The following is a 27159-nucleotide window of genomic DNA, read 5'->3' as shown; positions in this document are numbered from 1 at the left end:
AATTTTTTGTTTCCCTTTTTGAGATGGACACTCGCTCTATTGCCCAGGGTTCAAGCGATTCTCCCGCCTCAGCCTCCAGAGTAGCTGGAATTACAGATATATACCACCACCAAACCTGGCTAATTTTTGTATTTTTGGTAGAGACAGGATTTTACCATGTTGGCCAGACTGGTTTCAAACTCCTGACCTCAGGAGATCCACTGCCTTGGCCTCCTAAAGTGCTGGTATTACAGGCATGAGCCTCCATGCCTAGACTAAGACACACGTTAAGTGAAAAAGCAACTGTAGAACATTGTGGTATAAGCCCCCATTATTGCACAAAAGTGGGGAAAAAAGAGTGGTTGTGTGTAGTTGTTCTGGAACACACATCCTTTAAAGGGAACACAAGAGACTGCAAACCTTGGTTACCTCTGACGAGGGGAACAAGTGGACTAGAAAAGGTATAGAAGGGAGAACATTCACTGCATACCCCCTCGAGCCGCGTTAATGTATTACCAAATGAACAAAACCCCAAATCAAAGGAAATTATTGAGGGCAGGGGGAGGACCATTTCCTAGACCTCTATGGCTTCCATCTCAGCCTTTTCCAATCTCCATGCCTCCATCGCCTCTAGTCAGGGAATTTCATGGGCAATTGCCAGTGCTGAGTCTTACCCATCTGGCTGAGAAGACTACTTACTAACTCTGGACATCTATGTGCAATAAAACACTTCTTGCTTCAGACATCTAGGGAACTGTTTGCTGTTTCAGTGTCATGATTTTGTTGTCAAGCATAAAGAAGCAGTAAATTATTTTACTATCCAAGAAGGCAAAAGAAATCCAGTCTGCTTCAACAGAAACTACCACCAAACCAACACTGTTACCATTAAAAGGTCAAGTGTTAATGATCCTACTGGAAACATATGTGCATTTGTTAAATGTCAAGGATAATGTACACAAAGTTTAGAAACACAGTTATCATTATTATGATTATTAGGTCATGTTTTCAGACTTTATGGACACCCTGTATATTTATTGTTTTCTACTCCCTTCCCTGGTAAACATAATTCATCTTTATCACACAGACATCAGAAGTTAGCAGAACTTCCCTCTTTTATCAGAAAAGAAAACAAAAACATAAAAAAAGAACCTTATTTGGAATGGAAATATCCCTACTGCATTGTCAGCAATGAGTGGGATACTATTTATTACTAAGCATCTAAATTTATCATCCTTAAAGAATGCTGAGAAAGGAAGAATGTCTTCCTGGGTGGTTAAAGGATGTGTGGGTTCTGAGAGCAGCCTGCAAGCTGTTGATGCCTAAGAGGCTAAAGTCATGTGCCGCTGTATTTATGGTAGATTTTGGGCACACATAACCAACAACATCTCTCTGCAGGAAGAACCCTGATTTTTTTTCTCAAAGAGTAAAAATGACCATTTAGGTGGTGTGGAGGCTCCAGTCATGCAGATGTGATCATTAAAGGTGATCATCAGAAATGTCAACACAACAGTCAACGTCCATCTTTTCCTGTGCTCAGAAATCCAATCTAATCCAATCCGTGGAACAAACTGTGAAGCTGTGAACTTCCCCTATTTACATATATTATATTGCTTGCTCTTTAAAATCTTTAAGTGAATTTAGATCCTAAAGACCAGTTACTTAGAGGTTTTCATAAAGAGACTAAATCTTTTGCATCAAGCCATTACTCTAATCCCCATTAAAGAGATCACTTTATCTTTAAACCGAGATGTGAAATCCTCCCAGCTTTCCCCAGGTTAATGATAAATTGAAACGATTCCATTCATCATCGATGGTGTGGGACTCGGAAAGGCTGGGGATAAGGAGAGGGGCAGGTGCATACAAGACGTCTGACCTCTCGTGAAGCCATTCTGTTCTGCCACAGAGGACATGTAGATTTCTCACTTCTTCCCAATATTCCCATTTAAGATCTAAGCAAAGGAAAGTGCTGGGTTACTTCTAATCAAAGCTAGCCACCCCTCATTCAATGGCCATGTGCAGGGCTACGCACACTCTTCACTCTCCACAGCTGCGTAGTTGCCAACTTCTTTGAAGCTGATGTTTCCCAGGTGGAGAATACCCGCCACGATCTGCAACACCAGCGTTTGCTCTTCTGCAAAGATCCCAATCACATTCATGGCGTGCTGGAAGAGAAAAGAGAAACTATCCAGAGAAGCTGGTCGTCAGCTTTTAAAGCACGTAAGGAAGAAGCCAAGGCAGAGCAGTTGCTCTAAATAAGGGTGTGACAAGTACAGACGAGTTGAAAAGAAACAAACAAACAAAAAACCCAAAACATTGCCCAGTGTACACATTCTTCTCACGTCTCAAAGTCATGCTGGAAGGGCAGTTCTGTCTCTAAGCAGAGCACGCCATCCTCCAGGAATAAGGGAATACTCCAGGAGGAATGAGACTCAGAGGAGTGGTAGTTGTACACAAAGTCTCCAAGTCCTATCTTCATCCTTTGATGTGTTCTTATTGCCAGCTTCCCCTCAAAGGTCACTGCTGACCTTTCCACCTACTCCAAGTAGACTCAAGAGATCTTTCCCTTCATCAGGAGGGATAAGAATATATTGTACTTGCAAAAGGATCTTAATGAAAAATCTCCAGGAAATCCAATAAAAGCATCATTTAAAAGTCCAGTTTCTGAGGTCCCTTAAATGCAATAAATACCGCTAAAATGTCTAAATCTTACAGAACCATCTCCTAAGAAAACTATACTCCAGGACCAGTGTGCAGACTCCTTACCGGCACTTTTTCTCCCATCTGCTCTGAGGCCATGTGACCTGTTGATACCATTTTGTTTCCTGGCACCCAGGACACAGTCTGTCTGAACTTTCTGTCCCTTTCAACCACAAATGTACTGAATCCACACTACTCATTCAGAGTCTACTGCTCAGTTCTGGATCTGGGTTGAGGAATAGTAACCAGCTTGAAACAGACTCAAAGGGCAGTGGTAATGAAGGCCTTTGAGGCTAAGTGGGTGGTCAGCTTACCTCTAGAAAGTTCTAGATTGACTCATTTTAGTTGTTGCTCACAGGATGGAACCCCTCCATAATCTACCAAGTTTCACAACTTGGCCCATAACATACATGCAACGTGAAGGGCATGGCACAGAAAAAGGGTCCTCTGCCCTGCACAGTACAGAGGGGAAGAGAGTCTTCAAAACCAGAAAAGAAATAACAGAAAAGACTAAAGATGTTCCAAAATTTCTAAACCTATTCAGTCCACAGACATGCTGTTTGCTTAGCCCTTCTAAGATAACAGCTCACGAATAGAGTAGGCCATCAGTGAACAGGTATGCTCAATGTACGAATCATTTTTGCCTATTTATCAGAGCTCCTGCAGGGGGATAATGATGAATTCATTTCTTTTTACTCATCTCAAATCATTAAGTGGTCCTCAGGCAACTGGCACATGAGTATTAAAGGGCACTGAAACATGAATGAGCATACAGAGTGCTCACACAGAACAAGGCAGACATTTTATGCAGCTCTTCGCTTTAAGCTTCACCGCCCTTTCGGCCACAGGAAATGGCTAGTTGGGAGAGCAGATCCTGCCTGGCCCTGTGCCGGCACTTACCAGAGTTTCCTGAAACTCCCGCCTGTCGTCAATGTCATCAACCTTGTATGAGCCCGAGAGGGTCAGGTAGTAATAATAGTCCATGCTGGTGATGCCAAGGCTGTGCTTCTGCTCTGCAGAGGCGCCCTCGATGAGCTGGAGCACAAGAACACAGGTTGAGCCGTGATGTGGACCACAAGGCACCCGAAGTCGCCTCATGCATCCTGCAGCCACCATTCCTAAGCTCAGTGATGAGGACTTTCTATCTCTGCTTTCTAAAATTATAGGCAGTCCTGGCTCCCAAATATGTACCTGTAGTAGCCCCATGTCATCTCTGCAAATTTTGATTCCTAACTCTGGAAAGACCTGCAAGAGCTGAAGATTTTCCCTGGTCCACTGAAAGGAACTCGACTGCCACCCTTGGCAGAGTGGAAAGCAAAACAGATTTTCATTACTTAGTTCCTGCCCAACTTGCTACAGCTTTTTAAAGTGGAGCTGGCTTTTCCATGCTTCTCACTGCAGGCTGCATGTTAAAAAACTGCCATGCAGCTTCTCGCTCTCTGGTATTCTGAAGCCTCCTGACCAATGACTGTCCCTTGGCTTTTCTTGGTTTTTATAGACAGGGTCTTGCTCTGTCACCCAAGGTGGAGTGTAGTGGCACAATCTTGGCTCATGACAGCCTTGATCTCCCAGGCTCAAGCAATTCTCCCACTTTAGCCTCCTAAGTAGCTGGGACTAAAGGCATGTACCACCACGTCCAGTTAATTTTTTAACTTTTTGTAGAGACAAGGTCTCACTATGTTGCCCAGGTTGGTTTCAAATTCCTGGGCTCAAGCAATTCTCCCACCTCAGCCTCCCAAAGCGCTGGGATTACAGGTGTGAGTCACCACGCTCAACTCCTTGGCTTTTTGTTCAAACTCTGATGTCTACCTTGGGCCTGGGCAAGACCCTCTTAGTGGCTTTAACCAGTGGTGTGCTGGAAAATGTTTAACCCTTGAGGAAAAAAATTGATTTGTAGTGTTTGCTAATATTCATGGTATAAATACTCCCACTCTGGCTGATTTCAACTACAAAAGAAATGTCACAGAAGGAAGAGGGAAGAGATGTGCATCGCCCATGCGAACCAGCTCCAGCACACCCTGGATCTAACCCAATAATATTTAGGAAAATAGTGACAGCTCCCATCCATGCTTCCCACCTTCTTCAAGTTGCACAATGCCGTCCTGGCTCCCCTCCCCACACAGGGGACCTCATCTCCATTACTGAGAAGCTCTAGGTCACCCCATGACATCAGGCTCCCTTGGTTTCCTACCCTGTCTCCTGAACGTTCATCTTTTGGTCCCACCCCTTCCTTTCTTCCCTCTCTTTTCAGTCCTCTCCCCACCCATATACTGTAGATTCCCTCTAACTTGCATCTTCAAATCTCCCTTCTCTAACTCTCTTCTAGCTACAAACACGGTACTCTTTGCCTTCTTTTTTTTTTTTTTTTTTTTTCAATTGAGACGGAGTCTCCCTCAGTTGCCCAGGCTGGAGTGCAGTGGCGCCATCTCGGCTCACTGCAAGCTCCTCCTCCCAGGTTCACGCCATTCTCCTGCCTCAGCTTCCTGAGTAGCTGGGACTACACGCGCCTGTCACCATGCCCAGCTAATTTTTTGTATTTTTAGTAGAGACGGGGTTTCACCGTGTTAACCAGGATGGTCTCGATCTCCTGACCTCGTGATCCACCCGCCTCGGCCTCCCAAAGTGTTGGGATTACAGGCGCGAGCCATTGCGCCCGGCCTCTTTGCCTTCTTTGGAAGCCTTTCCTTGACTCTGAACTTCCCCAAGCTGCAGGATCTACTTCCTTGCCATGACATGCCACCTGCACTCCAGCTTCTCCCCTCGCCACTCTGATGGGACCCTTGCCTGGCTACTTTTCTGTGCCTAAATCCAACAGCCTTTTTTTGGCCCCCACACCCCAGCTCGTCTCTTTCGCCCAAGAGCTCTGAGCATTTGATCCTGTGGCTGTTGCCCTGAGGCTTCCCTGGCTTGGTGACACGGCAGGATCCTGGCTTTCCTTCTTCTCCTTCAACTACTTCCCTGCTGGCTCTTCAATGCCTCCCGATCTTACACATCTAGAAAGTCCCCTAGTCCTGTGTGGCAGGATTTTCTCCCGACATCCACTCCCATGAGAGTCTCATGCATTTCATACCTCAAGAATTTCTTTTCTTTTTTTTTTCTTTTTTTGAGATGGAGTCTCGCTCTGTCTCCCAGGCTGGAGTGCAGTGGCGCCATCTTGGCTCACTGCAAGCTCCGCCTCCCGGGTTCACGCCATTCTCCTGCCTCAGCCTCCGGAGTAGCTGGGACTACAGGCGCCAGCCACCTGGCCCGGCTAGTTTTTTGTATTTTTAGTAGAGGCGGGGTTTCACCGTGTTAGCCAGGATGGTCTCGATCTCCTGACCTCGTGATTCGTCCGTCTCGGCCTCCCAAAGTGCTGGGATTACAGGCGTGAGCCACCACGTCCCGCCAAGAATTACTTTCATGTCAGAATCCTGAACCCCTGAGCCGACCAGTTCCCAGCCTCTATTAGGGTGGTTTCTGACCTAAGGGCAGAGGACTCCTGGGGAAGGGTTAGGGCTTGCATTTATTTAAAGAAGTCCTGGCATCCATTATACACTTCCATCTAGCACTCAGTATTATTTATGTGAAATATATAATTTTTTTCACTTATCTATACATGTTGCTTTAATACAATTTTAAAAATGACTGAATTCACAGAAGTTTTAGACATTTATATACTATTTCAATCAACAGATACCAACTAAAAGAATTATTTGGCATCACCTAAGATATGTGTGTAACTGAAAAGACTGAATGTGAGCTACTCCAGTTTCATGTCCTTCTAATCCAGGGATCCGCAAACTAAACACAAAACAAAACAAAACAAAACAAAAAACAGTGACCAGGCCTTTCTTCGAAGAAAGTCTAATGTGGATCTTCAATATAAAATATTAATAACTAAATAGAACATAAAAAATTTGGTTATTAACATCATTGTATTTTTTAAGTACTTAAAAACCTTTTACAAAAGTAGCTGAATCAGGGCCAGGCACAGTGGCTCATGCCTGCAATCCCAGCAGTTTGGGAGGCTGAGGTGGGTGGGTCACTTGAGCCTGAGAGTTAGAGGCCAGCCTGGGTAATGTGGTGAAACCCCACCTCTACGAAAAATACAAAAATTAGCCAGGCATGGTGCGGTGTGCCTACAGTCCCAGCTACTTGGGAGGCTGAGGCAGGAAGATCATTTGGGCTCAGGATGCAGAGGTTGCAGTGAGCCAAGATTGTGCCACTGCACTCTAGCCTGGGTGACAGAGCAAGACCCTGTCGCAAATAAAAAAATAAATAAAATAAAAGTAGCCGACTCAGATGACTGCTGAAGCCTGTAACATAACCAAAAAGCACCCTGCACACTGCTCTGGCCCCAAACTCTCCACGACTTCTGAGGGTCTAGGTGGAAACTTTTCAACTTGGCATTGAAGATTCCAAACCTATCTCAAATCTTCCCTCCCACAGCTCCCGTGCTGGAGATGCCTGCCCTGCACACAGGCTGAGGCCGGGCTCCCTGACTGACTTTCCCTCTCCCACCTCCACTGCTTTGGTGCAGGACACCTGTCTTTCCTGATCAATCCCCTCCACTCTCCATCTGGGTTCTACCTCCTTCACACCTCTCCTACTATCCAGCCAAACCTGCCCACATGAATTCCTTTGGCAAAGACTCCAACACTCCTCATTTTGTTTTGAAGTTACGTCAATACTTCCTTGATGATTTAGCTTTGGGGGAATTGTTGTCTTATCACTCCAATTAGAACTCATTCTCCTTGAGGGCAGAGGCATTCTCACAATTCTGCACATTGACTTGCACATAGTACCATAATCAGTCCTCCCTGGCTTGCCAGACTATACTCTATGCCTGAAGTCTGAGAAATATTTTAATGTAGAGAAGGGACAGGAAGTGGGCAGGAAAAAAGTAGAAAAAAAACCTGGTAAAATATGTGAAAACTCCGCTCTCCTGGGTTCCTCATCACCACCCTAGATTTTTCCAGAAGGAAGTTGGAGATCTTTCCACCATCTGGTTCCCCACCTGGACTGAACTGGATTTCAAAGTATTTTCCCTGCAAGAAAATTAGGGATATCCTTCAGTGGTTGGTGAACAAAACATGATGTCCCAAACAGGCTTTGAATACAGTATAGAATTCAAGGAAATTCATTAATAAAAGACACATTCTGAATTACTCCTAATTTGAGTCTAGACTTCCTTACAGTTTTCTTTTTTTTTTTTTTTTTTTTTGAGACGGAGTCTTGCTCTGCCACCCAGGCTGGAGTGCAGTGGCTGGATCTCAGCTCACTGCAAGCTCCGCCTCCCGGGTTTACGCCATTCTCCTGCCTCAGCCTCCCAAGTAGCTGGGACTACAGGTGCCCGCCTCGTCGCCTGGCTAGTATTTTGTATTTTAAGTAGAGACAGGGTTTCACCATATTAGCCAGGATGGTCTCGATCTCCTGACCTCGTGATCCGCCCGTCTCGGCCTCCCAAAGTGCTGGGATTACAGGCTTGAGCCACCGCGCCCGGCCCCTACAGTTTTCAATCAGACAATAATCTGTACTTTTGTCCAGCCACACGATTCTGTTATGAGTGAGCACTTATCATTCCAGCATGACTAAATAAGGATATGCTCTATTCCTTGCTCCTTTTCCCCCAGTAGGTGCCTGTCTGCTCAACCGGAAGGTGTAAAAAATGAGGCAGAAAAATGGCATGGCACCCTTTCAGAGGAAGAGAACTCTTGCTCTGTCAGACTTCATCTCATGGCTTTGAGCAAAAACACTCAATCCCTCTTACCTATGGAACATCTAAAATGTTTATCTGAAATGAAAACACTTTATAAAAAGTAAAGTTCTTTCCAGCTACTCATGGGCCTAGGGATTTTTGTCACTGTCATTGTTACGAAAATTCCTCTTTAAATGACTGCTAATAGTGAACAAAGGAGAATAAAAACCTAAATTGTAGTTGAAAAGGTATCTAGGTTGTTATTTTAATTATATATAGCCAGGCGCGGTGGCTCACGCCTGTAATCCCAGCACTTTGGGAGGCCGAGGCAGGTGGATCACTGGAGGTCAGGAGTTCGAGACCAGCCTGGCCAATATGGTGAAACCCCATCTCTGCTAAAAATACAAAAAATTAGATGGGCGTGGTGGCGGGTGCCTGCAGTACCATTGAGGCAGGAGAATCGCTTGAACCCAGGAGGTGGAGGATGCAGTGAGCCGAGATTATGCCACTGCACTCCACTCTGAGCCACGAAGCGAGACTCTGTACAAAAAACAAAATAAAATGAATAAAAATTATATTCTTATAACAATTATATATTATATATAATTATTATAACAATTATTACGTATATAATAGATATTTAAATTGTTATTTTTTTCTCACTAGAACTTAATTTCTCTCCTGTCCTCAGAAACTTAAGCACCCTCAGAGGCCAGAAGAGTAAATACAAATAAGGGAAAAGAGGGAGCCATGTGGTCTCTGGCCAGACTGGAGAAGATGCCCAGCTTCACCGCATTCACATTTAATAACAAAAAAATGTGTATGCTGACTAAATCCACCCATTTCAGGGATGAATTCAGCTGGGTTTTATGTCTGTGACCGGAGCTGTAAACTCATTAAGGGCAAGAAAAGTACTGTGCACACTACAAATGTGAGTACATGCTGTGTTCCTGTTCTTAATTATTCTAGGTGTCAAGAGAGACCACCAAACAAGGCCAGCTTCTAACTGTCTGTGTGTCTTAATCTGATGACCTTCCTCCTCCCGGCAAAAAACAAAAATGCCCAGCAGCACCAGGCAGAGAACCAGCAGCCATGGCTCTGCGGAACGTCAGTGGCACCTGAGAAAAGCTTGCTGAACAAGAGCTCCCGTGCTTCCTTTGGTGGCCGCTTTCACCACGCTTTCCTTTTGGCATGTGATAGAGGGAATAATTCAGTGCCTGTCCCCCATTCCTCATCAGCTGAGGGAAAATGGAACCAAACAGAACATCTGACCCAGGAAAGGCAGGTGTTGGACAGGCAAGCTCCCAAGTCCTCCTAGCAGCGGTGCTCAACCTTGGCTGCTCCTTAGAAACACCTGGGGAGCCTTTCGAACATGCTGTCAGTCCAGGCCACGCACATCAGACTCTCTAGGACCAGGGCCCAGAGCTGTGTGGTTTTCAAAAAGTCCCCAGCTGATTTTTATGTGTGGTCAAGGTTGAGAACCACTGCTCTAATAAAATAAAATGCATACTCATGGCTCATAATTATCACATAAAAGTTAAAATTTCTAACAAAAGGTTAACATATTTAGGACTGCTGTATAGCAGCGTTGGGGGGAAGGCAGGAAATTTTATAAAGGGAATAGAATGTTGTATTTGCATTTTGATAATGAAACAAAAAGAAGTTTCAACTCAACTCTTGGTAATGATTTATTTCCTAAGTTGGGTGCCGGATACATAGATGTTCATTGTATTATTTTTAAATCATGTTTGAAATATTTCATAATACATTCTTTTTTTTTTTTTTTTTTTTAAGAAACTATTTTATTTTTTATTTTATTTTTTTTGAGACGGAGTCTCGCTCTGTCGCCCAGGCTGGAGTGCAGTGGCCGGATCTCAGCTCACTGCAAGCTCTGCCTCCCGGGTTCACGCCATTCTCCTGCCTCAGCCTCCCGAGTAGCTGGGACTACAGGCGCCCGCCAGGTCACCCGGCTAGTTTTTTGTATTTTTAGTAGAGATGGGGTTTCACCGTGTTAGCCAGGATGGTCTCGATCTCCTGACCTCGTGATCCGCCCGTCTCGGCCTCCCAAAGTGCTGGGATTACAGGCTTGAGCCACCGCGCCCGGCCTCATAATACATTCTTTAACTTGAAAAGATTTATAAGTGTTAAATATATACATTCTTATGCTTCATAATACCTGTGCACTTTTAAAAGTGAAATTACTCATAATTCTACCCTGATGTCACTTCTTCATTCTCTTGCTAAATAATCACTGTCAGATGTCAAACTTGGATTTATATACCTCTTAGTTACATTTCATATAATGTGCACATTTAAAAAAAAAAACAGTAACATATTGTAAATATTGTTCTGTAATCTGTTTTTTTTAATTTAACAATATATTCTGAATATCTTTTAAAATAAGTAGTTATTTAAGCAGGAAACTTATGTAATTTATTCTAAAAGTATTGTTGGGCAAAGATAATGAACAACTAAAATTTTAATAACAATTGCCCCATCACTCTCCTGGAAGAATGTATCAGTTCTCAACCAATAGCGTGTTTTCTTGATTATTATCAATCAACTTAATGTTTGCCCATTTGAGAGACAGAAAATGATATGTAGTTTTCATTTACATTTCTCTCATCCATGATGGTGAATAGTGAGAGAGAAAGGGTGTGTGTGTGTGTGTAGGTGAGTGTGTGAGTGTGTGTCTGAATTGTCTCTCCCCATCTTTCCATCGGGATTGTATAAAATTTTGCAATTAGGAAAATAATAAATGTTGAGTGTTTTTGTTATTTACAGAAATTGATGTATCCTCCAAATATAATGAACAATGTATATTGCAAAATCAATGAAAATATCAATTTAATTATTTTTTTCTGGTCTCCAAGGAATCCAAGACAGGGGAAAAGTAAATAAAGAGTTAAATTTGGTCAAGTCCATTTTACAAGATTTAGATCGAAAATTAAGAAAAAAGTTCAAGTGGAAAATTTAATTCCTCTTTCCTATTTTATTATCCGGCAAACTTCAAGATAACACAACTCAGGCATTGGGCCCAAATATGAGAGACAAACAAATGAGTAGTTTGAATAATATTGGAAAGCAAAGAAAGTAAGGGCAAGTCTAACAGAGATAACCCACCAGGGAACTTGACAATTATTATATGAGCACATAGTAAAAATTATCTTGAAAATAGAAGCTTCTTTCCAAAATAGACAGTGGAAAAGAAAATTGTTTTTCTCCAAAATTCCCACTTATTTTAAAATGTTCCAGAATCAGCCTCACAGATGGCTCCGTGAATGCTTTAGTGCCAGACATGATCTATGGTTGAAATAAGATGCAAAATCTATATAAATCAAGGTTACTGGGTAAACATTTGTTTCTCTGTAAATGTGGCTTTTGTTAAGGGGAACATACTCATATTCAGCCTTGCCAGCTTTCCTATTTACCCCCTCAGGAAACACTCAGACAGAAACATGACTAAATAAGCATTCACAACAATGCATTTGGTTGATATTTTCATTACCAGTTAGGTAAGCCAGTTAAGAGGCAACCTGTGAGGCCAGGTCCAGTCACTTTGGGATGTCGTTAGGGTATATGACTAGGGCATAAGACAGATGCACAAAGCCAGAGGGCTGGGGTGGGCAGGCAGCTCGCTCTGAGGGACAGAGAGTAGAAAGTTTTTCTCCAAGGTGCCAGATCACCAACTCTTTGCACCCTTCAGAGTCTATGGACCAAGTTCTAAGAAGCAAAACCACTGCCAGTGGTTGATACTTGGGATACCCATCTACTCCAGTTATTTCTTGGTCTAGGAAAGAAAGTCTTTTCTCCAGGGCATGAAGACAACTCCTCCAAGGCCAAAGCTGCCACTTTCATCATTTATTTTCCTTAGTAAGGCAACTGATGTGGAAAATGATTTTCAAAATTATCTTGTTTGTATCCCCGGGGCACAAAAAAGGGTAAACTGCAGCATGGTGGCATGCTGCTATAGAAAATGAAGGAAAGATTGAAGAGGTGGCCTCCTGATGGCATGTGAAAACCTCCCATTTCCTGTGGGATACTGGACTTCAGTCAGAAACATCAGCATTATCAATCAAGTGACACTCTCTGAAACAGGGAAGAGACTTACAAATCGGCTGGAGTTGTTGTTCCGGACGGTCTTGGCGTTCCCGAAGGCCTCCAGCAGTGGGTTGGACTGCAGGATAATGTCCTTCACGTGCTGTCTCAGCAAACAGACTGGAGATTAGGAAGGTGTGAACACCTACCACACAGTATGCCAAACTTTCTCTAAGGAGCTGGTTTCTGAATGCATTAAGGCAAGGGGCCCCACATCCATGTGTCACTGCTGGGATTTCTGGAGGATTTATTCTTTCACCATGACAGACCTCAACCTGTTTGTGTATTTGGGTCTTCCAGTTCTCATGGCTTGATACAGGGTCCCCAGGAGCCAGGGTGCCACTGTGAATCAGGAACTATTCATACAAACATTCTCAGCTTGGGTTTCCAAAGTGATTGCTGCAGCTTCACCTTGCACTTGTGGGAGTGCCAGGTATCACAGCAGGAAAAAAAGTGAAGTGGTACATGAAGGGGTGTCTCCTTGTTGTTCTGGCCAGGGTCTTTCTTCTCACTACCCCTTCCCAACTAGTCTACCCACCCATCTCATCCCACCTCCACCTGCTTCACTGCAAATTAAGGAAAATTAACCCACTTCTCCCCCGCAAACAAGGTTATGGAAATAGAGCCTGGTATTTCTCAAACTTTAATATTCATGAATCACCTGGGGATCTTGTCAAAATGCAGATGTGGACTTAGTAAGGTTGGGGTAGGGCCCAAGAATCTGCATTTGCAGCCAGCTCCCTGGTGTTGCTGGTTTTGCCAGCATTGATACACACTTTGAGCATCAAGGGTCAACAGTGGATTGTGTGAAACAAGTCCTGGCCTACTAGGGGGGAAGGATTTGTTTTTCAAACATCCCAGTTCTATGCAAAAGTGTGCAAAACACACCACAGACATGAGACAGCTCAACAGATAGAATTTGATGTTGGAGAAGTCTTTCAACAAGTGAGTCATTCCTTGTACTTCTAATTATTCACATGCTATGGTTAAACATGTTCCAGAAATAACAAGTCTTCTGGCTTGTGCTCTTTAGCTACTGACTAATTCCAAGCCAAGGGCTCTGTATCATTGTCCTCATAGGAAAACAGGAAGAGGAAAATCAACATTAACTGTCTGCAGTCTGGCTACCAGGTCGTAGGGGTGTAGCAAAGAGGAGTAAATTAATGCATTAACTACTGACTGACTACCTAACAGCCAAAGTGTTCTTCTGGCACCCTCCTGAACCTTCAGAAGAGAAACTGCCATGAGAAATGAGAACTGGGCTTTCACTGTGACTGGGGAATCATCCTTAGCAATGGCACCAAGGGCAATTCTGGGGGTGTTCCTTTCATGGGTCAGTTTCAAAGCCTAGAAACACACTTTCAACCTGCCTACTCTCTTTTAAAAACTCATGGATTTATAAAACTCTGCTTTTCTTTGTACAGTCAATTTTGAGTTTGTGGCTCTTCATTAACTCTATCTTTTTTTTTCACTGGCCAGACATGCCTATACCACTTAACAACACTCAGCTTCTCTCAGGAAGAGAACAAAAGACAGAATCTTCTTCTATATTTTCCCTTTTAAATTACAGACTTTAAAATGAGAATCTTTATATATCCGTCCATCCATCCATCCATCCATCCATCCATCCGTCTATATGTATTCATCAACAATCAGTGATGTCCAACAGAATTCTGTGGCATGTGGCAGGCATATTAGGGAAAAGAGAAGGAGCAAACCAAGGTAAAAGAGCAGCTCATTGGCCGGGTATGGTGGCTCACGCCTGTAATCCCAGCACTTTGGGAAGCCAAGGCGGGCGGATCATGAGGTCAAGAGATCAAGACCATCCTGGCCAACATGGTGAAACCCCATCTCTACTAAAATACAAAATTAGCTGGGCATAGTGGCACATGCCTGTAGTCCCAGCTACTCAGGAGGCTGAGGCAGGAGAATCGCTTGAACCCAGGAGACAGAGGTTGCAGTGAGCTGAGATTGCACCACTACATTCCAGCCTAGTGATAGAGCAAGACTTTGTCTTAAAAAAAAAAAAAAAGAAAAAGAAAAAAGAGCAGCCCATCTGTAAAACAGCATCCTGGATTCTTGTCTCCATGTCAATCCTCTCAGGATCCAGTACAATCACAGGAATAGAGAAAAGCAAGTGCAATCACAGGAATAGAGAAAAGCAAGTGCAATCACAGGAAGAGAGAAAAGCAAGTGGACTGAACCACATGAACCCAGGTTCTAGAGCTGCCCTTACTGTCCAATATGGAAGCCATAAGCTACCCCAACTGAGATGTAACTGTAGAATACACACTGTATTTCAAAGACTTAGTACCAAAAAAATATCTCATTAATTTTGTTATATTGATTATATAATAAAATCTTTTTTTACATATTGGGTTAAATAATATTATTTTAAAAAGTAATTTCCTTTTCCTCTTTCTACTTCTTTTAACATGGCTACTAGAAAATTTAGAATTATACATATGGCTTGCTTCATCTTTCTACTGGACAGAGCTGCTCTCCATTTTCCTTTCATTCAGAGAAAGAGGCCACTTTAAGAACCCTTCACTCTGCAACCTTAGTTTGCGCTTTCTCTTTTCCCTGATATGCTCACTACACGCCACAAAATTCTGTTGGACATCACTGATCACTGATGAACAGATATGGATGGATGGGATGGATGGATGGATGGATGGATGGATGGATGGATGGATGGATACATAAATATTCTCAGTTTTAAAGTCTGTAAGTAAAGAAAGGAAGAGATAGAGAAGATTCAGTCTTGGGTTCTCTCCCTGAGAGAAGCTGTTGTAAATGGTATAGGCACGTCTGGCCAGCAAACAAAAGATAGAAAAAGTTGATCCACAAACTCAAAGGAGGAATGTTTGGCTCTACCTTAAGCTTTCTGCTCTACCAGTACATGATAGAACACTATTTAATTAATAGATAGGGGCCAGACATGGTGGCTTTCCCCTGTAATCCCAGCACTTTGGGATTGAGCTCAGGGGTTGAGCTTGAGCTCAGGGGTTTGAGACCAGCCTGGGCAACGTGGTGAAACCCTGTCCCTACCAAAAACAAAAAAAATTAGCCAGGCATGGTGGTACACACCTGTGGTCCCAGCTACTTGGGAGGTTGAGGTGGAAGGATTGCATAAGCCTAGGAGCAGGAGGCTGCAGTGAACCGAGATCGCACCACTGCACTTCAGCCTGGGTGACAGAGTGAGACCCCATCTCAAAAAAAAAAAAGAAGAACCACAATAAAGAGAATTTTATGTGTCTTTTAAAAGTCTACAGCCGACCACGGCAATAACATTAAATAATTCTGATTTTAAAAACTAATCTTTGGAATGAATTCTGTCACCAGTGGTGCATAGTGGTGATGAGCGCCAAGCGTGGGCTGTCCCTTACGGACCTTAGCTCTCCATCACTATCTTCCATGGCTCTGGGGAGCAGGCTCTACTCATGCCTGCCAATGCTGATTTTAATTTTCACCTCTTGAGTATCCTCATTCTCTGGATCTATTCTCTTTCCTAACATTTCCTTTACACTCTTTAATCTCTCTTTTTTCCTTCTCTTTTTCCCCTTTCTCTGTCTATGTCCTTTAAAATTTTTGTAAGTTTCTTGAATTGGTAAATGGTTCACATAGTTCAAACCATGCAAGTTTCTAAAGGGTATACAGGAAGGGTAGGCCCTTCTCCCAATTCCCCAGCTGCCCTCCCTCAAGACAACTGTTGTTGACAGTTTCTTGTGTATACTTCGAGGGATATGTGACACATATCCAAACAAATAGAAATATACACTCTCTTTTGATCCCTCAAATGGCAGCATATATTACACACAATGTTCTGAACCTTGCCTTTTGTAATTAATGATATATGTTAGAGACCATTGTCTATCAGTACAATGAAGCCTCATTTTTATTGGTGTATAATGTTCTATTATATAATGAACCACAAATTATTTCACCAGTTGTCTAGTGATGAACACTTATTTCCAGTCTTTTGCATTACCAAAATCGCCAGAAATAACTTTATACATGTATTATTGTGTATACATTTCAGCATCTCTAAAGAATAGATTCTTTTCAGAACTGCTGCATTGAATGGCAAATATGTATAAGTTTAATAGATTTTGCTGAAATGTCCTTCATTAAAATGTACTAGTTCATCTCCTACCAGCAATGTATGAGAAAAACTGCGTCCCTACTTCCTATCAATCAAGTGTTTAAAACACGGTAAGATTTTGGCCAATCTGATAGGCAAAAAATGGTTTTCTAATGTTTTAATTTGCATTTTTCTTGTTATCATGATGGTGAACATACTTTCATGTTTTGTGAGTAATTTATCTTTCCTTTTCTATGAGTTGTCTTTCATGTCCTTTGTTTATTTTCCTTTTGGGTTGCTGAACTTTTTATTGATTTGTAGGAGTTCGTTATATATTAGGCACTTCTACCTTAAAATATGCTATTCCTTAATCCCAGCACTTTGGGAGTCTGAGGCGGGCAGATCATGAGGTCAGGAGTTCGAAAACAGACTGGTCAACATAGTGAAACCCCATCTCTACTAAAAATACAAAAATTAGCTGGGCGTGGTGGGGCACACCTGTAAGTCCAGCTACTCAGGAGGCTGAGGCAGGAGAATCGCTTGAACCCGGGAGGCAGAGGTTGTGGGGAGGTGAGATTGCACCACTGCACCACTCCGGCCTGGGCAACAGAGCAAGACTCTGTCTCAAAAAAATATATATATACACACACACGCGCGCGCGTGCGCTATTCCTTTCCGTTCCAGATTTCAAGTTTCACAGTTATAGAAGAACCAGTGTCTTTTCTGTGGAAGAAAAATTCTTTTCTAACAGCAAATAGAGCCTCTTACACTTCCCATAGCATAAGGTATCATAATGGGCCACTGCCCACTCACCTGGACTTTGGGGCCTCCTCCAGACACTCTGGAGATGTAGCTCATGATATATTTGGCAGCCACTGTTTTTCCAGCACCACTTTCACCACTAAAGAAAAACAGACAAAGTGCCCACCTGAGAAGTGGATTACAACCAGCTCCCTTCCTTGTCCCCCCCATCACACAAAACAGACAAAGACAAAGACAAAACAGGCAGAAAGGAATCCTTTTTTTTTTTTTTTTTTTTAAGTGCAGTACCAGTAGAGAAAGGCAAGTTACAGCAGGATTAAGTCGCCCATGTGAGTCGGATTAACATGGTGTGGATAATTACCACTGTGCACACCACTGACCATTAAGCATTTTACATGCCCAATAATGGGGGATATGATTAGGAAAATTATGGAGTATCACAAGGGTGGAATTCTGCATAAATTACAACTGACATGAAGACTGTAAACACAGGAAACAAGCATATGAAATCATGTTAAGTGAAATAAGTCATTCAAGTTATATATAAAACATGATTAAAATTTTTTTTCTATAGTACCTAAGAAAAAAAGACTGGAACTACCACAAAATGTTAACAAAGGCTTTGGTCAAGGCAGAGACTATGAGAAACTTGTTTTAATTCATTAGTTTTCAAACATTTTGTAATGCATATGCTATTTTTGTAATTTAAAAAAAGAAAAGAAAAAGTGGGCACTCTGAGGTTTCAAACCATGTGCCTTGAACTGATGCAAGCTTCCTTATTTTAGAAGTTCTAAAATTAATCCTTGAAGCAATGTTACACATCCTGAGTAACAAAGGCCACCTTCCGCTGGGTAGCCTTCCTGCACGGGGAGAGCCTTTTGTTAATAATATATAGTCTGCTCTTCAAAATCCCCATTCTTCCTTCAAAATCCCCCTGAATTGATAATGACCTCAATTCAAAACATGCTTAAGTCAGTCAGATTTTTCATCTTTCTATTGGTAACCTATGTGTTACCAGGATAGAGATAAAGAGCCCCATGTCATATAAAATGATCATGGGAGTTAGTATGAAAAATTCAGGCTGTTACAAGTTCATAGGACAATATTTTTGTTTGCTCTTTGCAATAAAAAATTTTAGGGTGCAGGGCAAATGTTCTGTGACTATCCAGCCCAAAGCAATTCTTATCAATTGCTGAGTTACCCAATAAAAGAGAAAACATTTGCTTAGGGAAAAACCAAGCAAGGCGATCCTCCCATTCCCAAAAGGAAACTGAAATTTGAAATAATTTTACCTTTCAAAACAAAACAAAACAAACGAAAAAAGAATTGAGCTGGCCATATAGCAAAACTCAGACCTTCACTGAATTTCCTTGAACTAATAATATGGTTTTAAAGAAATTATGGGGAGGTGGGAACCATCCTCTGTTCAGAGCTCATGACTTTCTTTTTTTTTTTTTTTTTTTTTTTGAGACGGAGTCTCGCTCTGCCGCCCAGGCTGGAGTGTAGTGGCCGGATCTCAGCTCACTGCAAGCTCCGCCTCCCGGGTTCCCGCTATTCTCCTGCCTCAGCCTCCCGAGTAGCTGGGACTACAGGCGCCCGCCAGGTCGCCCGGCTAGTTTTTTGTATTTTAGTAGAGACGGGGTTTCACCATGTTAGCCAGGATGGTCTCGATCTCCTGACCTCGTGATCCACCCGTCTCGGCCTCCCAAAGTGCTGGGATTACAGGCTTGAGCCACCGCGCCCGGCCTGAGCTCATGACTTTCAAAAGTCTGAACTCATCTACGCAATTCACTCACCATCCGAGTACTATGCTCCTGGCTTCATGGTCACATGAATAAGAAAACCAAACTGAAATTTCATAAGCTACAGTAGCAAGTAGAAAACCAGCAAGCCTGGGACAAGCTGTCACACTGCTTCCAGAGGACATGCTTACTCACAATCAATAAGTAGGTCTGGCAAATTCAACTCCATGGGGAAATTATATTTCAAATGGTTGACATACTCAGATGATGTATTTACTAGATAGAGGGTCAATACATGCACTCTCTCATTTGAATTACACATTTTGACAACAATGATTGGCAACAATGAAACTCCATTTTATAAGTTGTAAACAATGTAAACATTCAAGAATATTGGAAAGTTCAAGATGACAATGGTACAACCACCCAATATAATACTGCAGTCATTTGAAATACTTACGAAGACTATGTAGCAACACAAAGATAATGCAGCTAAAGTTAAATGGTAATGTGAAATACCTATAAACTATATTTATAACAAGTTTACAACTATGTGAAAATAACGTATGGACAAAAACAAATCCACGAGGAAAAAGAAATATTCCTGACTTGTTAGGAGGCTGGTATAGGAATGGTTTTTTGTGTTTTTTTGAAATGGAGTCTCACTTTGTCGCCCAGGCTGGAGTGCAGTGCACAATCTCGGCTCACTGAGACCTCCACCTCCCAAGTTCAAATGATTCTCTTGCCCCAGCCTCCCAAGTATCTGGGATTATAGGTGTGCACCCCACGTCTAGCTAATTCTTAAATTTTTAGTAGAGACAGGGTTTCACCATGTTAGCCAGGCTGGTCCCAAACTCCTTACCCCAGGTGATCCGCCTGCCTTGGCCTCCCAAAGTGCTGGGATTACAGCGTCAGCCGCGGCACCTGGCTCTTTTTTCTTTTAATGTCCTTTCTCATAACACTTAATTTTTTTTTTTAGATTTTTAGGCCCAGTGCAGTAAGCCCAGCTACTCAGGAGGCTAAGGCAGGAGAATTTCTTGAACCCGGGAGGCAGAGGTTGCGGTGAGCCAAGATTGCGCCATTGCACTCCATCCTGGGAAAAGAGTGAAACGGTCTGTCTCACCAAAAAAAAAAAAAAAAAAAAAAAAAAAAAAAAAAAATGTTTTCAAAGATTTTTTGAAAAATTTGTGTCTTTCATGATTTTTTAAAACAGCTTTTCTCAGAGAAAAAGGGGAGGGATCACCACCTCACAAATGACAATGATAATCACCACTGATCAATTTCATTATATTATTATACAACTTCCTATACATCACCATGAGTATGTATATTTTCCTTAAGTTGACACTGTCACCTTTAAGCTTCGTTAGAACAAGCTGGAAAAGAGAGAGTGAGCGTGAGCAAACCCTATTAGAATCAGAATATAAAATAATATTTATAAAGTGGAATTTATTAAATTTAAAAAAGAATTATAAAATAAAAGTACTGTAATCCTAATAATCCCCCCACTGTGTCTGGTTAATACTGTATTCAGACATGAAATATTTTGTCTCTTTTGTTGGAAACAAAAGAAAGTCATAATAATGGAAAGTAGCTCTTTTCATACATTAAAATAAGTATACCATTTCCAAAAATAGGGCATCTGCATTCTCAGTAACTGTGATCTTTTCCAGAAGACTTAAAATAATTAGTTCTCACTAAACATTGATCAGAATTTTCATTACTTGGGTTCAATTTACAGACACTTAAGAAGAATTTTTATTGATCAGAGGTTGCTGATTTGGTCAAAATATGGTACCATAATGGAATGTTACAGAATGACTTGAAACTTACAGTATATACAACCATAATTATACTGGCCTATTTGGGATGAGAAAATACTGTTTCTTCTTGGGGACTAAAACCCAAGTTAAAAGAAAGTGAAGGTATCAGACAAAATAATATATCCCAAATTATTTACTTTACATCTCACAGCAGCTGTTGTAGGGCAACTTGCTTTGTTTATGCTTCCAGGCAGCTCTTCCTAATTTAACTGACTTCTAAAATGGACATGCACACACACACAAATACTCCAGAAATTATGAAAATATGCCAGTAGTTCCCACATCTAGCAGTCTATCAGAATCGTCAGAGTACTTTTTAATTGCCCATGTCTGGGCCTGTCTTCTGACCTGCTGGATCCCAGTCTCCAGGGACAGGGTCTAGGAATAGGAATTTCTAACAAACTCCCTAGTTCTTGTATAGCCAGCTGGGAATAAGCCAAGCAATTTTAAATCAAAGTCATAACAGACTTTATAGGAAATATTAATTCAAATAGGAAGTATTGTAGAGAGTGTGTCTGTGTGTGTCTGTGGGTCTGTGTACTAACTATAGAAATGGAAACATATGGTAAAATATCAACGAAATGGAAAGAATGTTCTGCGGAAAAAAAGTCATTTACAATGGTATAATCTGAGGACCATAATTATTTTTCTGAGAAAGGTTATTCCTCACTTAAAAGTCAATAATATTTTCTATTCACTTCAACTTATTCAGCAAATGTAAAATATTTCAGTTCCTTTTTCTTTTTTTCTTTTTATTTATTTATTTTTTTTTGAGAAGGAGTCTTGCTCTGTCACCCAGGCTGGAGTGCAGTGGCACGATCTCAGCTCATTGCAAGCTCCACCTCCCAGGTTCACGCCATTCTCCTGTCTCAGCCTCCCGAGTAGCTGGAACTACAGGCACCCACTACCATGCCCGGCTAACTTTTTGTTTTTTTAGTAGAGACCGCGTTTCACCTTATTAGCCAGGATGGTCTTGATCTCCAGACTTTGTGATCAGCCCGCCTCAGCCTCCCAAAGCGCTGGGATTACAGTGGTGAGCCACCGCACCCAGCTGTTCTTTTTTATTTTTATTTTTTGAGACATTCCATAAAATAAGCAGGATCAGCTGTTATCACCGTTGGAAGACTCACCAATGCACTCGCATCCCCCATTTCTGATCTCAAAATCTCTCTCCTGGTTGTTTCTGTACCACAGGAACTGGTGTTCCCTTGTAACTGGCTGAATCAATGTAATTGAAATGTCACTTTTCCAACTTTTTGTTTGTGGTTTAAAAAGGACAGACACTTAAAAATGATGCCTACTTTTGTTCGCCCAACATGCATTGTCTAACACTCCCCTCTGCCCCAGTGTGTTAAAACGAAGGCTAGAATGAGATGTGGCTCCTGTCAGAGAAGAACTGTCACTCACTGTCTCACAGGGAAGTCAAGTATACAAAGGCTATTAATAACACAGTGGAGATGGGGGTATGGTTTTAGGGATTTGTGGGTGGCAGCTATCCCTGATGAGAAGATTCCTAAACAAAGTCACAACTAGTTACATCTCAACAAGGACAATCAAATTAGCCAGGTGGGCTGTGTGTGTGTGTGTATGTGTACTTGTGTGTACACATGATAGGGGTTGGGATTAAGCCTGAGCCATACATAAGAGGCAAAAATTCTGTGGGGTACATGTGAAGGGAATCATGGGTAAACAGGACTTGAGGAGACAGCGGCTCACACCTGTAATCTCAATAATTTGGGGGACCAAGGGAGTTGGAGAACCAGCCTTAGCAAATGGCAAGATCTCGTTTCTTAAAAAGAACAAAAACAAAACCAAAAAACACAAAAGAAACAATAATAATAATAAAACAAAAACAAAAACAATTGGCTGGGTGAAGTGGCTCACGCCCAGCACTTTGGAAGGCCAAGGCGGGTGGATCACCTGAGGTCAGGAGTTCAAGAGCAGCCTGGCCAACATGGTGAAACCCCGTTTCTACTAAAAATACAAAAAAAATTAGCCAGGCGTGGTGGCACGCGCCTATAGCCCCAGCTGCTCAAGAGGTCCGAGGCAGGAGAATCACTTGAACCTGGGGGGCAGAGGTTGCAGTGAGCTGAGACTGCACCAATGCACTCCAGCCTGGGTGACAGAACAAGACTCCATCTGAAAAATAAATAGATAAATAAAATAAAATTTTAAATAAAACAATTAAAATAATTAGGTGGGTGTGGCAGTGTGCTCCTCTGTTTTTAGTTACTTGGGAGGCTGAGGTGGGAGGATCATTTGAGTCTGGGAGGTTGAGACTGCAGTGAGCTATTGTTGAGCTCCTGCACTCCAGTCGGGGTAACAAAGTGAGATCCTGTCTCTTAAAAAATAAAAATAAAAATTAAACAAATAAATAAATGATAGGGCTTGATTGTGAGGTGGGAAGCTGGGAGTGGAGCTGGAAGGCAGTGCAGAGATCCAAGACAGTGACCTTGGGTTCAGGTTTGGGGATGCACCAAGGGTTCTGGCCTGTGCCATTTCGTGCTACATTTTATACAGACTCCAGACTTCCATTTTCTCAAGGCAGCATACTGATGAATTTGCCTTTACCTATATAGAACAACTGATACATTATTTAGTTTTTCAAAATTGACACAATTTATTAATGTAAAAGTGAACCACTAACTGACTTCTGTAAATACGAAACCAGAATCACTTGCTCAAAATTAAAACCTTAAAAATAAATACAATGAAAATAAAAGAGCTATAGTGAAAATAATGCAAATACCCGTCAACGTAGAATTGATAAGTAAACATATTTCTTAGCATTGTTCACTAAGAGGGCCTCGAAGCAATGGCACACTGGTGTCACTAAACACACGAAGCACCAGATGCTGGTCTCTGAATACCATTCTTCAATAAAAGGAACCAGGGCTGCTCGGGGAAATGGCCAATGCCAGGGCTGCAGCAGGGAAAATTCAAGCTGGGCATGAAACATATAACTGTGCCAAAAGGTAAGGCAATGTACAGTGACTGGTGTGGACATGTCAAGCATAGAAGAGCCAGCTGGAAGGGGTTCCCATGACCAAATCAAAATAAGTAATGATAATAATGGATTATGATCCTTTGAATAAAATAGGAAGCCATAATTCCATACTGCCATAAGAAAGTAAACGAGTCAATCAATAAATAGGAGAGAAGGGAAAGATCTTCCTCACAGTGGAATACCAACTAATAAATGTAGAAGGAATGATGGAAATAGATCGTCACCATTTGGCAGCCTGTATGATACAGGTGACCTGTATGATACAGGTGACCAGGAGTCATTAATGGATGTTAAGGCTGGTAGGTGGAGGTCTGATGTTGAGCAGGATGTTGTCATAATCTCAGAATATATCCCCACAAAAATACACATCCTAAAAGAAAATACAGTGAATTTAATGAGAAGAAACCTAGCAGATGCCTATGGAACCAGGTGATCAAGAGCACTGCATTGTTTCTATGGTAGTCCAGCCTAGAAAGCATGACCTGAGCCTGGTCACGAGGAAATGGGCAGACTCAGCCTGAGGTCATCCTACAAAATTTAATGCCTGCACTCTTTAGAGCTGTAAAGGACAAAAAACATGGCAAACACAGAGAACAAGATAGAAAAGTCAGAGAGGCCCACAGAGAAGCAAGAAGATGCATGTGGCTTCATAGGGGCCAACAGAGTCGGGATCAACTGTGTCAATGTGTTGGGGAGATAAACAAGACAATAGGGATTCCCACTGGGCTTATTTAATTAGACACTGCTTTTTTTTTTTTTTTTCAAATATAGAGATATATAGTATTGAACACAACTCTTATTTCAAAAGGTATAGCCCAAGGATGAAAATAAAGGGATAGTTTTTTAAAACCAATTTTGTAATTCTAGAGTTATAAAAGATGAACACAGTTGTTCATCTATTGAAATATAGTCCAAACGATGAGAAATAACATCAATTCCAAAGGAGGCTTGAAAGGAACACACTGAAATATTGTGGCTATGATAATTGTAGGTAGGATATGTTCATTGTGTGTATCATGCATGTCAGAGACTTGTTATATGTGCTTTACATGTATCAATCACTTGGTCTGCATAAGAGCCCTGTGAGGTAGGTGCTTTTATCATCTCCATTATTTGAAGTGAGAAAAGGTAGACAACTTGCTGAAGGACACTCAGCTAGTGAGTGGCAGAGCTAGAAAAGGAGGTGAGAAAGGCTGTGGGGGCCAGAGCTCTACTGCTCAGAGCAAGGTAAACCTTGAAGATTCTCATATGGGTAGACTAGTCAATCAAAATCCACAAGGTTTCCCAAAGTAACCCCATGAATAGCACAGTTTATAGTATTAGCAAACTTTTAGCTACTCCCGAGTCTTTACTGATACACACCCATTTAAGCAAGCCTTCTGCCAACAACATTTATTATCTCACACAGAGTTGGAACTAACAAATAATAAACAGCCTACATCACTGTGATCACAAGACAAAATAATTCTGCGAGAATGAGAAACCACATCAAAGAAGGTCCTGGACAGCCTTTTCCAATGACTCAATTCACAGACTCCCCTTCCTGGCAGCGCTACTAGATCTGGAACAGAAACAAGTCGGAGGTGAAGCACATCTGGGAGGTTCCAGGGCTATGGAGAGAGGGGTCTTCTGTCCAACTTTAGAATTTCACTAAAAAACTAATTCTCAAATACATGCCATGGCTAATGGTATAAGAGACAAAAACAAACAGCCATGCTGAAACCACTGGGTAAATAAGACAAATTCATTCTTTAACAGATTGAGGAAAGTGTGAATAAGACCAACAGCTGTTATTTCTTCCCAACCCCAGACAAATATCTAGTTAACTGGTGTTGTCAAGCAAACAAAATTTTCACCTAGTCTGCCAAGAACATGGATGGCCCCATGGCAATGCTCATCTTGGCCCAGCCTGATGCAGTCAGAAGAACCCAATGCTGAGTATAAAGACCAAGTTTGAGTCCCAGCTCAGCTACTTCCCAGCTCTGAAATTCCTTTTAATGTTACTAGCAGATCTTTTACATCACTCTTTAAGAGTTAAAAAAATTTTTCCATGTATATTTCCTCATTACACTTTCTTTACATTCCTTTAAGGTATGAATTCCCATTTTATAGATGAAGTAACTGAGGCTTGCATAGGTCACACGCCTTAGACAGAAAGAATAGAATCTACCCTATGACTCACCCCACAGATCTTTCCACTGCACCTCATGACTGAAAGTGGTAATGGATTATTAACCAGTTAACCTAACACCTGCTGGCTCAAAGCAGCAGAGAAAAGTATAAAGACCGCCATACTGGAGGCAGACAGCCCTGGCTGGGAGCACAACTTCGTCACATTTCAAATGCAAGATTTTAACAGTTTCATTACCTCTTTGAGACTCAGTTTCTTGATCTGCAAAAGTGGGGGATAGCAACACCTAGTTTGCCAGGCTGACGTAAAGATGAAAAATTATATAATTAAAAGGACGCAAAGAAAGTACTCAAAAAGAGTTGCTGTTATGATTACGGGTAATATATTAATTAGGCAGCCCTCCTGAATAGCACTCCTTAGCTGATGATAAAAGAATTTTAGCTACCAGACTAGAATGTAAGATTTGCAGAAGGCTTGGGAAAGAGGGTCAGTCTGGGCCTTTGCTCTTCAAATTTACAGCCAGCGGCAGCCCCAGGCAACCCTATCATAGTTAGAGGTATGGGCTGACAGGGCCTCCCAAAGCCAGGCCAGGGGGATGGTGAGCTCAAAGGCCGGTGCTGCTGGGATAAACAAGAAATTGGGTGGATCCATGGCAACTCAGGAGAGCCCTGAAAAGAGTCCCCATGCTAATAATAAAAGGTTCCTGAAATACATCAAAGGCAGGAAGATAGCTTGAGAATCCAGAGACACCTGATGGTGCCATGGCAAAGAGCACAGGATACCCAAGAGCCAAATACTAAAGGCACTGGGAATTTTTCCCTTTTATCTTTACTACAGCAAAAATGCCGCATTTCAAATCTAAAATATATGTTGAAGCACACGAGTCAGAAATCTCAGCTCGTGATGACTACTATCTCCTTTTCCTGTATGAAAATTCTCTTACTCAGTCAGCAAATCCCACTGATGTACCTTCAAAATATCTCTCATGTCTTTATTTATTCTTTAAAAAAGTATTTATTTAGCTCCTACGCAGGATGCACCCGACAAAGACTTTGCAAACTGGTACTGGATATATTTAGGACAGATGGTCTACTGACCAGAAAATAACTGTGTCAGGATATTTCAAATAAAAAAAGTAGAAACAGCACCAAATGGGATG

General features: G+C 41.9%; 1 protein-coding gene across 1 annotated transcript in view; it reads right to left on the bottom strand.

The window, feature by feature from the left end:
- MYO1E (myosin IE) overlaps window positions 1–27159 on the bottom strand; it is a 248139-nt gene that overhangs the window by 86664 nt on the left and 134316 nt on the right. The window contains 5 exon segments of the mRNA XM_017895857.1: window positions 2009–2141; window positions 3577–3711; window positions 7572–7703; window positions 12465–12554; window positions 17349–17436. Coding sequence (XP_017751346.1) covers window positions 2009–2141; window positions 3577–3711; window positions 7572–7703; window positions 12465–12554; window positions 17349–17436 — 578 coding nt within the window.

The sequence above is a fragment of the Rhinopithecus bieti genome, unplaced genomic scaffold (genome assembly GCF_001698545.2).
Source record: "Rhinopithecus bieti isolate Rb0 unplaced genomic scaffold, ASM169854v2 scaffold_947, whole genome shotgun sequence".
Taxonomy (NCBI): Eukaryota; Metazoa; Chordata; class Mammalia; order Primates; family Cercopithecidae; genus Rhinopithecus; species Rhinopithecus bieti.
The sequence above is the reverse complement of the archived record's forward strand: the minus strand, read 5'-3'. Positions and strand labels throughout refer to the sequence as shown.